We start from the raw sequence: 12,684 nt of genomic DNA on the forward strand, positions 1-12,684 counted from the left end.
GACACAACTGCAAAGAGATCAATTGCCATGGTGAGCAGTGATGGGGGGGGAGGGGGAGTTATATTGCTCAGGACTGGTGAAGAAGCGGTGTTAGATCTGAATTGGCTAATGGTAACAATTAATTATACAAATACTCTTTTCAGAGTTGTCCAATTGGCAGCAGAGCCATGTTACTTTTTGTAATCCCTTCTCCAAAATGATACTTTAAGGCTGGATGGACCATACTGCCCCGCTTTCTAAACTTTCTCACAACTTAAGAGGAGTTTCCAGAAATTTCTTTGGACTCAAACTGAAAGTAACTTTGGAACAAATTAGACTAGAAGAGAGGTATGTGTGGACTTCAGGAGAGTGTGGTTTGGAAAGGATGCAGACTGAGTGCTCTCCCTATCCTCCTCCATGTCATAATTCTTCAAGCTGAAGTTGCCCATCCAAGAATTGTACAACCTTCTACAAACAAGCAAGCCTCTCATCCTTCGGAGGTCAGCAATCAGATACGACTGCAACAAACACCTGGATACATAAGCATTACAGATGGGCAAACTCAGACCAGATCCACATTAGGAAGTAGGAACATGTCAGTATGGTTGTCAGCAACTGTGAGAGCTGAATTAAGGCTAAAAGCAAATTTACCTGTAAAGCACATACAATCTGGCAGCACAATGTATTAAAATCTCATTTCATGGGCAAGTTAGTGATAGAAAAGTAGGGAAGAAGTTATTTGAATCGTAGAAATCTACAGAATCATAATTTCAATGGTGTCACCCTCTATGGCGTGGCATGGCAAGGGCGCTGCCCCCCGGCTCCCAGCTCCAGGTCCTCTGGTTAGTGGAAAAGTTTGATAATACAATGTCATTGGAAATGGGACAAGTTGAGTATCACTCGAAAGCCCTCTCCCATAAACACAATGGTACTAAATATGACAAACCTAGAACAAACCTAAAACAAGTGTGTGTGTGTGTATGTATATATATATATATTTTCAAGAAAATGCTTAAAAAAACCCAACTTTTTAAAATTATACTTTAACACAGGGATTCACTGCTTACCTAAAAAAAGACATTGATCTTTGGTAACTTTAAGAAAGTAGGTTTGAGAAGTAGGACTGAAAACATTTATTCAGAATCATCATGTCATCTCCATCTAGGGCGCCATTGCAAGACATGTTCTCAAACTAATCCTCGTCCATGCCACACTCACATATCTCCATACTGCTGGCAAAAAATTTGCAGGGTGGTGAGCGTCTAGCCTTTGGCCATGAGCATTAGCAATTATCTTCAAAAACTCCTGGAAGACGGGGAGAGATTTTAGAGGACTGGAAAAGGGCAAATTTAGCAATCTATAAAAAGCGGAATAAGGCCAACCCAGGGAATTACAGACGAATCAGCTTAACTTCAGTACCCAGACACACAATGGAACAAGTAATCAAGCAATCAATTTGAAAACACCTAGAAAATAATAAGGTGATAAGTAACAGTCAGCATGGATTTGTCAAGAACAAATCATGTCAAACCAACCTAATAGCTTTCTTCAATAGGGTAACAAGCCTTGTGTATAGGGGAGAAGTGGTAAATGTGATTGATATCAATTTTAGTAAGGTTTTTGATACTGTCTTGCATGACCTTCTTGTAAACAAACTAGGCAAATACAGCCCAGATGGAGCTACTATAAGGTGAGTACATAACTGGTTGGAAAACCATTCCCAGAGAGTAGTTATCCATGGTTCACAGTCAAGTTGGAAGACCATATTGAGTGGGGTCCCAAAGGGATCAGTCCTGGGTTCAGTTTGATTCATAAAATATTTGGATAATGGCATAGAGAGTACTCTTATAAAGTTTGAGGGTGATACCAAGCTGAGAGGGATTGCAAGTGCTTTGGAGGATAGGATTAAAATTCAAAATGATCTGGACAAACTGGAGATCAATGAAATTCACTAAGGACAAATACAAAGGATTCCACTTAGGAAGGAACACTCAGTCGCACACATACAAAATAGGAAATGACTGCCTAGGAAGGAGTACTGCAGAAAGGGATCTGGAGGTTATCATGGATCACAAGCAAATACTGTTGCAATAAAACAAAACAACAAAAAACAAAACAAAACAAAAAAACACCCCACAAACACTATTCTGGGAAATATTAGCAGGAGTGTTGTAAGCAAGACACTTCCACTCTATTCCACACTGATAAGGCCTCAGCAGGAATAGTGTGTCCATTTCTGGCCACTACACTTCAGGACAGATGTGGACAGATTGGAGAACATCCAGAGCAGAGCAACAAAAATTATTCGAGGTCTAGAAAACGTGACCTATGAGGAAAAATTGAAAAAAATGGATTTGTTTCGTCTGGAGAAGAGAAGACTGGGGGGATGGGGAGGACATAATAGTTTTCAAGTTCATAAAAGGTTGTTACAAATAGGAGAGTGAAAAATTGTTCCCGTTAACCTCTGAGGTTAGAACAAGAAGCAATGGGCTTAAATTGCAGCAAGGGAGGTTTAGGTTGGACATTAGGAAAAACTTCCTAACTGTCAGGGTGGTTAAGCACTGGAACAAACTGCGTAGGGAGGTTGTGGAATCTCCGCCATTGAAGGTTTTTAAGAACAACTTAGACAAACAACTGCCAGGAATGGCCTAGTTGTTAAGTACTCATGCCTTGAGTGAAGGGGACTGGATTAGATGACCTACTGAGGTCCCTTCCAGTCTTACACTTCTATGATTCTGTGATTAGCTGAAAGACTGATTTGGAAGCACATATTATTTCACCCAAAACTGGTGTCATAATCCATCCTCCAAGACCCAAGAGGGTACTTTTAGATGTGCTCAACGATCCCAGAGCTATTCCACTGCTTAATAATTTGTCCTCTTAGTAGCAGGTATAAATTCACCCCTCATCAGGGGCAATTCTTCTCCATTTGTCTGTTTCTGGGAAAACATTCACCGATGTAGTTCGGCAAGTGTGGTAATGCTGGTCTTCAAATGGTAAACTGAGCATATGAACTCCTCCCCACGTATTTATGAACTTATCAGTGACTCTCTTGGCCATCCCAAGGACCTTCAGAGTGAGGAGAGTGTCTTCAGAGGCTGAATCAAATGTTCTTTCCAGCCAACCTTCCAGTAGCATGACATCCTGAAAAGACATGAAAGCGTAGCAGTGCAGCGGCTGTCAGTGGTCCGAGTGGTAGGAAAATACCTGAGGGATACACAGCAATTCCGTTTCCCAAAAGCAAGCACAAAAACAGAATCTTGGAATGGGGTGGCACCCACCTCTCACAAGTGCCCCCTTTTGGTCAGGTGTGAGCCTGCTGTTTTTTCCGTTTGAAACAGGGATGGCACTCACCTCCCCAGCCAATGGTTTCTTCAGTGGCTCAGCCCTCTGACCGAGTCACACATGCTGTCCCCCCTTCCAGGGTACACAGTCTCTAGTTTTTTCTCACGGCCATGGTATGGGGCCATAGCACTACGGCTTCCCCCGGAGGCACTGCCTTCTTTAACAGCCCAACAGGGGCCATCTTGACACCCTTGGTTGGTGTCTTTTCAGCAACACTCACATGGGCTCAGTCTTCAACCAGACCAGCAGGGCTCATCATGGTACCCTCGCCCTGTCTGGCTAGGTTCTGGGCTCGGACCCCTGGGCTCAGCCTGCAGGGCAGCCTGCCTGCACTGACCTGTCTATGGTCCTGTTGCTCTTCCAGCCAGACAGGCACCCATTCCTCCTCCTTCAAGCTCCAGGGAGCAACTGACTGCTCTGCTTCTTCCTTTTATATGGCTCTTCTGAACCCTGATTCATTGCTCCAACAGCCCCTCTGCGTGGCTGCTCCCCTGTAGCCTCTCTAAGCTGACTGGAGGACTTCTCTACTCTTTTCTGGGGCAGGGTGAAGCAGAGCCACGAGGCCTCCAGCAGAGGGACTCCAGACCTAGTCCACCCTGTAACAGGAAGTCTTGGGTAGCATCTCACAGAGTGCACGAGAGCATCTGTTTGTTGTGCAGAAATGTGATTTAGTGGTACTTCTCTGCGCGGCACTGATGGCATGAAACAATTTTAGTGGCAGCCTCTGCTGAACAGTGCAAGGCGGTTGCTTCATTATGCTATGTGACTATGAAATTCTTTGCATGCTGGAGCATTTTTCCTGCAAGGTGTGCAGTTAAACTCATCCTTTGTGCGAGTCCGAGTCAGCAGCTTCTTTATTGTGGCACTGGAGATATTCGTGGAGTCAGTGGTTTTTCTGTTGGACAGGTGCAACAACATAGTCTTTCTAGCAATATTTTTTAATTGATTCCTCCGCATACGAGTCAAACATGAGGTGGATTTTGTCATACGTCTAGTATTTTCGCTGTAGCCTCACAATAAAGTATTCAGCCAAATCTCGGCAGGTGTTAACAGTTTTTGGTTTGTTGAGAGCTTGACAAGATCTTTAATGACTGGTATGCTGAAAGGCCTCTGTTGGCATAAGGTACTTAGTCACATGGTCAGTAGGTGCTGGCTTAGGAAGACCATATGAGATGTGTGTTAGTTTGCTTTTTGCCATGCACATATGCATTGTTCCGTCACACTCAAACGTCAATTGTGATACCATGGAGAACTCGTAATTTCCCAAAGTCTCACACAGATCAACATCTTGCCGTCATCTGGACACAACCAGGAGATGAGCAAACAATGACCCCTCTACGTTTAGCTCTTCAATAGTTCCTGCCACCTTCACTCTGACTTTCTTCTTTGCATTCGAGCACAGCTTTAGTCTGTTCTTCAGATCAATGGAGCCTTGGATAATTCTTTGAGTTTTGAAGGCTTCATACAAGTCATGACCCAAAATATCTATTCAACTGACATCTTTAGCGATCTCATGACTGAAGAGTACTTTCATCATGATTATTAATGAGCTCCAGTCTGCCACTCACAAATGGGTTGCCAGTGCAAGCAAGCTCATCCAGTAGCTTTAAAATTGCTCCTTCTTGGACAGCAGCTAACGAGTCTAGATGGTGGCTGGTTGTTTTTGGGGAAGTCATCCCACCCATGTTTAATGTTTTGTTCGAATCATGATGAAGCTCTGGGTATGTCAGGAAAGAGCATTTGGATGCTGTGTTATCCCCCACCAATTCCCCCAAAGGCTTTCACCGCTCTGTTTTCATGCTCTAGGGCTTCATCTAAGCCAAGTGCACAGAAGGGAACTGGTGACCTTTTAACAACCCAATTTCCTTTTTGAAATTCCTCCCATATGTGATTAATACCACTGAACCGCTTCTTTTTTTGCCGATGATGACAAATCAACTTGAAGCACTCCTTCCATTTCTAGCAATCTGTAACATTTTAAAAAATTAATTGGATATCACGTTCTGAGCATTAACTTGAGAATCACACTACTATCAGTCAAGGGCCACAATTTAACTTTCTCAGGGCTAAGTGTTTGCCCTGCCCTTTCCCTTTATTAACTTGCCCACAGAATTGCACATGTTGCCAGACCTCAAGGACTAACTGTGATCAATGTCATCAGCTAGCTTTGATAAAATCAGCTGAAACTGTGGTGAACCTGGTATGGCCTTGTCTACCCTCACAGTTAAACCACGTTCAGCTAGCACAACAGCTAACAACCATTCTACAACTACGTTAGAAGCAAAAGGAAGACCAAGAACAGGATAGGCCCATTACTCAATTGCCGGGGGGGGGGGGGGGATAACAGAAAATGTGGAAATGGCAGAGGTGCTTAATAACTTGTTTCGGTTTTCACCAGGAAGGTTGGTGGTGTTTGGATGTCTAACATAGTGAATACCAGTGAAAATGAGAAAGGATCAGAAAAGGCTAAAATACAGAAAGAACAAGTTAAAATTACTTAGACAAATTAGATGTCTTCAAGTCACCACGGCCTGATGAAATGCATCCTACAATACTCAAGGAGCTGGCTGAGGCGATACCTCAGCCATTAGCAATTATCTTTGAAAAGTCATGGACGACAGGGAGAGATTCCAGAAGACTGGAAAAGAGCAAATACAGTGCCAATCTATAAAAAGAGAAATAAGGACAATCTGGGGAATTACAGACGAATGAGCTTCACTTCAGTACCCAGACACACAATGGAGCAAGTAATCAAGCAATCAATTTGCAAACACCTAGAAGGTAATAAAGTGAAAAGTAACAGTCAGCATGGATTTGTAAAGAACAAATTGTGCCAAACCAACCTGATAGCTTTCTTCAACAGGGTAACAAGCTTTGTGGATGGGGGAAGCGGTAGACATGGCATATCTTGACTTTAGTAAAGCTTTCGATACTGTCTTGCATGACCATCTCATAAATAAACAGCCCAGATGGGAAATACAGCCCAGATGGAGCTACTATAAGGTGGATGCATAACTGGTTGGAAAACCGTCCCCAGACAGTAATTATCACTGGTTCATAGTCATGCTGGAAGGATGTTAATGAGTGGGGCTCCGCAGGGATCAGTTCTGGGTCCAGTACTATTCAATTTCTTCATCAATGACTTAGATAATGGCAGAGAGAGTATACTTATAAAGTTTGCAGACAATGTCAAGCTGGGAGGGGTTGCAAGTGCTTTGGAGGATAGGATTAAAATTCAAAATGATCTGGACAAACTGGAGAAACGATCTGAAGTAAATAGGATGAAATTCAATAAGGACAAATGCAAAGTACTCCATTTAGGTAGGAACAATCAGTTGCACACATACAAAATGGGAAATGACTGCCTAGGAAGGAGTGCCGCAGAAAGGGATCTGGGGGTCATAGTGGACCACAAGCTAAATATGAGTCAACAATGTAAATAAATAAATAACAAATAAATTGGTTAGTCTCTAAGGTGCCACAAGTACTCCTTTTCTTTTTGCGAATACAGACTAACACGGCTGCTACTCTGAAACAATGTAACGCTGTTGCAAAAAACACAAACATCATTCTGGGATGGATTAGCAGGAGTGTTGTAAGCAAACACAGAAGTAATTCTTCTGCTCTACTCTGCTCTGATTAGGCCTCAACTTGAGTATTGTGTCCAGTTCTGGGCGCCACATTTCAGGAAGGATGTGGACAAACTGCAGAAAGTCCAAAGAAGAGCAACAAAAATTATTAAAGGCCTAGAAAACATGACCTATGAGGGAAGATTGAAAAAACTGGGTTTGTTTAGTCTGGAAAAAAGAAGACTGAGGGGGAACATGATAACAGTTTTCAAGTATGTAAAAGATTGTTACAAGGAGAAGGGAGGGGGGAAAAATTCTTAACCTCTGAGGCTAGGACAAGAAGCAATGGGCTTAAATTGCAGCAAGGGAGGTTTAGACTGGACATTAGGAAAAACTTCCTAACTGTCAGGGTGGTTAAGCACTGGAATAAATTGTCTAGGGAGGTTGTGGAATCTCCATCATTGGAGATTTTTAAGAGCAGATTAGACAAACACCTGTCAGGAATGGTCTAGATAATACTTAGTCCTGCCATGAGTGCAGGGGACTGGACTAGATGACCTCTCAAGGTCCCTTCGAGGCCTATGATTTTATAGTCTGCCATTGTTAAATTGTGTATGTAGACCACAAAAAGAGGATAAGCAGCTTGTCTACAGTAGTACACAAAGGCAGTGGCAAAGTTGGTGGGAGAACCTAGATTTCCTAACCCAGTTCTGTATTTTCACTATCTAAATGCAAGAGATTTGACAAGCGTTTCTGCCATTGGCTGCTTACATTTTTGTGTTGGACATGGGGAAGGGGGAAAAAAAAGGGGGCAATAAAAATAATCCAACTTTTCCTTTACAAATCAGCAGGGTATTTTATCCAGTCATTTACTTACATAGTTTTATACAGTAACTCCTCGCTTAATGTTGTAGTTATGTTCCTGAAAAATGCTACTTTAAGTGAAACAATGTTAAGCAAATCCAATTTGTTCATAAGAATTTATGTAAATAGAGGGGGTTAGGTTCCAGGGAAATTTTTTTCACCAGACAAAAGACACTATATACATATACAATATAAGTTTTAAATAACTGTAAACAAATTAATACTGTACTCAGCAATGATGATTGTGAAGCTTGGTTGAGGCAGGGGCATACCTAGGTCAGGGTGTGAGGGCTTGTCCCGCTCCATCCGCCCAGCGCTCCTGCCGGGGAGCGGGGTCTTCCCAGTCCGCCTGCCCAGTGCTCCTGCCAGGGAGCGGGGTCGGGGGCTTGCCTGCTCCCTATGTGGAACGCCGGGCAGGAGTGCCCCAGCAGGAGTGCTGGGCGGGTGGAGCAGGGCAAACCAAACAATCTTATAATGGAACATTGCGTGACTTTAAACAAGTACGTTCTCTAATAGATCGCCAACCTAGTAACAAAACAATGCTAACTGGGACGATTTTAAGTGAGGAGTTCAGTACTGTAGTCTATACAGTAACAAGTCAGGGAACGCTGGACACGTGATCTCAGAGTTGCTGCTGTTAAAAAGGCATGTGAAAAACTTTCACAAGTCAAGTCCAGCAGGGACCCAAAAATGGGGGGGCCGGGGGAAGGAGGAGCAATGTCAGGTATATGACAGACAGACAGACAGACACAGGAGAAGTAATTTGGTACAGTGATTGTATGTTTCACTCAAAACCATAAAAGGAAGCATAAAAGAAAGTGTCTCCTACTCAAGAATAAGATTTATTCCTGGAGAGATCAATACAGAAAGTCCCTGAAAGAGTTAAACAGCTATCAAAAATGGATACAACAGATACAACTAACAAACAATTCAGATACAAGGAGGTTTGCAAGGTACATTTTGCTAAGTTTAAAAGGTTCTTGCTTTATACGAAAATGACTGGATTCAAATCAAACAATGACCATCAAACTTTAATCATAATTAAATCATATTTGATATTAATACCAGTCATGCTTAATTTGATACGCTATATGAATACACTACAGTAATATCCTACAGGTCAAAAACACATGACAATGTGATGCCATGGCCTGTAAGTGCAGTTAAGGGGGTGACCAGCATGAGGTACCATCTGTCCAAGTACAGTCATTTCTAAAACATGTGTCCGGTAAGGAACATAGAATCTGCGATGGAATGATCAAAGACTGACTGTGAGGACTTTTTTGAAAAGTTATTTTCCCACACATATACACATAGCCTGCGATACACAAGAGATAGATAAAATATGATACAGTCCTGAAAATAATTTTTAAAATATGCATATGCTAACAGTTCATACATCTTTACCTTTTAAAGCAGTTAATTCCCTCCAGCTGCAGAGTATATTTTAGTTCATAAACACGGATTAAGCTTGTTTTGTATTTTTATTTCCTATTGAAATGTTCTATGCACCAGTAAGAGCTCTCTCATCCTATATCCACTGCTGCTCCAACAGTAAAAAGTGAAAGTGTGAGCTATAAACCTGATTTTAAAAAAAAAAAATAAGTTGCAAGTTTTGTTTGTTTGTTTTAAAAGCCAGGCATCTCTGTATAAAACAGTGCTTATGTTTCAATAACATGACTAACTAGTCTCAAAAAGAAATTTCAGCGTCTAATCTGACATGGGATTTTCAGCCCACAATGTTTTCCTTTTTCAAAATTAAATCTAAACAAGGCACAGCAACATAAGCATTGAACCAAGAACAACATTTTTACAGCTCTGTGTAAGGTTTGAGCTGCACAATTTCCATTTACTTTAGCGAGCATTATATGACTCTTTCTTTCTATTTCTGATCAAAAAGCTATGTTCACTTTAAATTGAAAGTTACTGACAATTGGTTTGTCAAAACCTTGTGGCCCAATCCCACAGCTTAGCAACTCCACACGGTATTAACTCACAGCAGCAGAGAATGTTTGCAGGATTGGGCCTTTATTATTTACAAGTTGAAGTTTGGCTATGTGTTGCTGTCAGGTATCTTGAACATTTTTACCTTCTTAAATCTTCAGCAAAGCATTAATTAGAGCAAGGTGATTAAAAAGGAGGCAATTTGTGTGGTCTCCTATTCTCTATAGCGTATGGACAAAATCATTACTTATATCCATCCATGCCACCAGTCAGATTGAAAAAGTTCTGGTCTTGAAGCAGATCGACAAGCTCAATAGTAACGCTTTTACCAGCAAAACTAACACTGCTAGAGCTGTAGTACAGCAATCATACTGATCCCAATCCCTGCAGTTAAGTTTGTAAAACAGCTTCCATTCAAATCCCATTTTCACATATGCACCCACAGTTCTTTAACTCAGCAACCTCTGGAATTTACAAGTCTATGGAAGTAGTATGAGATTCTAAATATGAGAAACCCAATGTCTTCAGAGCAAAGAGCAGTAATGGAAGATGCTTAGCCCAACACTGAAGAATGTACAGCGTCTCTGTAACCTCCACAAACCTATTACATTGGAACAAAGAACTTACAAAGTCTATTGGGGAAGCCTGTGATACTTGCAAGCTCCAACAAGCTAGTATCTCAAAATTTTCTCCTCCCTTCCTTCTTCCCCCACACCCCCAACAGTCTAGGGCTGTTAAGTGAAAACAGTGTTTCTACAGTATTAAGGTTGCAAAATCAAGCACTCAAAAGAAGAAAAAATTCTATAGCTAAGGCATCTCCCCCTAACATTAACTCAGTCGCAATCTACATGACTAATTTTTTTCTACTGTTTTCCTTGTATAATGTAACCTTTCGACCCAAACTGCTAGTTATTAATGCATGCCATAAAAAGAGATCTAAGATGTGTAGCATAATCAAATTCAGGTTGTGGAAGAACCCTTAATTTTGTAATAACCTGATTTGTGAGTATTTGCTGCACTGATACTATCATCTGCCATTAAAGAGCACTCGCTCTAAGTCAACGCACCCTAGTATTCCCTACTTTGCCTACATGCTGACTATAGTGAATACAACCGTGCCCCTTCACAAAGGCAGCCTTAGACAATCTTACAGCTGAAAATTGATTTTTATTAGCCCGTTTTATGAAGAAAGCATGTCTAGCTCTTGGCAGACATAACAGCTTAACTTAAGATCAGCAGTCTCACTCTGATACAATCACACAGAGATCCAGAGACATAACTGAAGTCCTATCAGTTAACATATCCCTGGCTGCTGCTTTATACATTTTTTAAATGGTTTAGCCATAAGGCTCTAATCCACCCTCCTGGGATCCTGTGTCCAAGGTAACACATCCAGTTGGGAGTGTGCACGCATGCATATGTCAAAACATAAAACGAGTAGCAATCTTCTTAACAAATTAATATGTCTAAGGTGTACATTTACTTGTAACATAATCGTTCCACTGATTAAAGACTCTGCTTTGTGTACAACCCACCATGAGCTTTGATGCATTTTTTTTAAAAAATAACCATAAGAGATGAATGGGGTTGAGGACAATTGGATGCTTGGTTTGATGATGGGTTCTTCAGAGGCTGCTCAGCCAGTATAATGCTACCGAAACACATACAAAGATTTTGTCCAATTCTAAATCTGAAGTCTATGTGATAACTGCACATAGAATTCAATACAACACAAGTGCAATCTACAGAAAAAATCCTCTTTATTCTGATCTGTTTTAAATATTTTAATTAAAACTAATCTCCTTTTGAACAGAGTAAACTAAAGTTATTATATATGTACAGGTTTAAAAATAGACACATTTTTATTTTTTTTGGCTGGGTTAATTTCCCCTCTTTCCCATCTGAACTCCACAGTGAATCCCCCGAGTCAGTTACAACTACTACTTTACACAGCTGAATTCTGCCAGCAATCTGCTCATCATTCTAGCAGATGTTTCTGCTTTCAGGCCACTGGGAGCTTTATTGGACCCACTTCCTTTTCAGCCTAAAAAGGGTATAAAATGTATTCAAAAGTACTAGCGGAACTATGATCCTCCAGTTCCTGCCCCATGTGTCCCCCATAACCTTCTTCTTCTATAAAAGCAGAAGGTTGAAGTCACATTTAAAAATCAGTATCGTCATCGTTCTTTGAGAACTTTCTGCAAAGGAGACGCTCCTGATTCTGAGATACTTTGGGACCACCTGCAGCAACTCAAGCAAATGTCCCTCATGAACACAAAGCCACAGAAGGGCAGACTGTCTAGCAGGTCAGCTCCTGCAAACAGAAAGTGATCACTCTCATCTGAGAACTGCCATTAAAAAAAAGGGTTAAACCACTTACCAACTCCTATTGTTCAGTTGTTTTTTTTCCTATTTCTAAAAAGCGAAAGAATGTTTTCTTTGCTCACCTCAGTAACGTCCATGACTTTGATGGCTGCCAGTTGACCTGTTTTGACATGCCGACCCTGAAAAACAGAAAGAAGAGTCAGCACCGCCATTCCATTTAATCATTTAAACACACACAGAGTAGTACCCTTAAGACAAGATTTCCAGACAGTGGGTTTTCCCCATCCCGGCTTGCCTATTATCTTTCCTATTATTTCATGTTGAAGACAGGAGATAAATACTTTAGATAGCTAACCAAAAGAGTTTCATTTAAAAATACTTACAGAATCCATTGAGATAAATCACTTCTCATTAAAAGGATAATTAGCAAGATTGTCAAATTATAATTAAGCACAAAAGCAATGCATTTGCATTTACCATTCCTTTCCATTTTCTTTAGCATAATTCACACAATCTACATCTATCTCCCATAGCTAGGCAACTGACATTGTAGCCATGTTTATAAGGCAAACTGCTCCAGATACTGTGCATTCTAAAAAGGTATCTTCGGAGCACACTTAGGTAAGGCAGAGATTCCTTCAGTATTCTGCATTTATAT

At 41.1% G+C, this 12,684-nt stretch overlaps 1 protein-coding gene across 4 annotated transcripts in view; it reads right to left on the reverse strand.

Moving 5' to 3' along the window:
* The window catches only part of MAP4K4 (mitogen-activated protein kinase kinase kinase kinase 4), a 238,864-nt gene that overhangs the window by 123,332 nt on the left and 102,848 nt on the right, over positions 1-12,684 (reverse strand). For all 4 annotated transcript variants that reach the window (XM_073351753.1, XM_073351762.1, XM_073351771.1 and 1 more), the window contains exon 3: positions 12,149-12,205. In XM_073351753.1, coding sequence (XP_073207854.1) covers positions 12,149-12,205 — 57 coding nt within the window. The remainder of the gene's footprint in view (positions 1-12,148; positions 12,206-12,684) is intronic.

This window comes from Lepidochelys kempii, chromosome 1 (genome assembly GCF_965140265.1).
Source record: "Lepidochelys kempii isolate rLepKem1 chromosome 1, rLepKem1.hap2, whole genome shotgun sequence".
Classification (NCBI taxonomy): Eukaryota; Metazoa; Chordata; order Testudines; family Cheloniidae; genus Lepidochelys; species Lepidochelys kempii.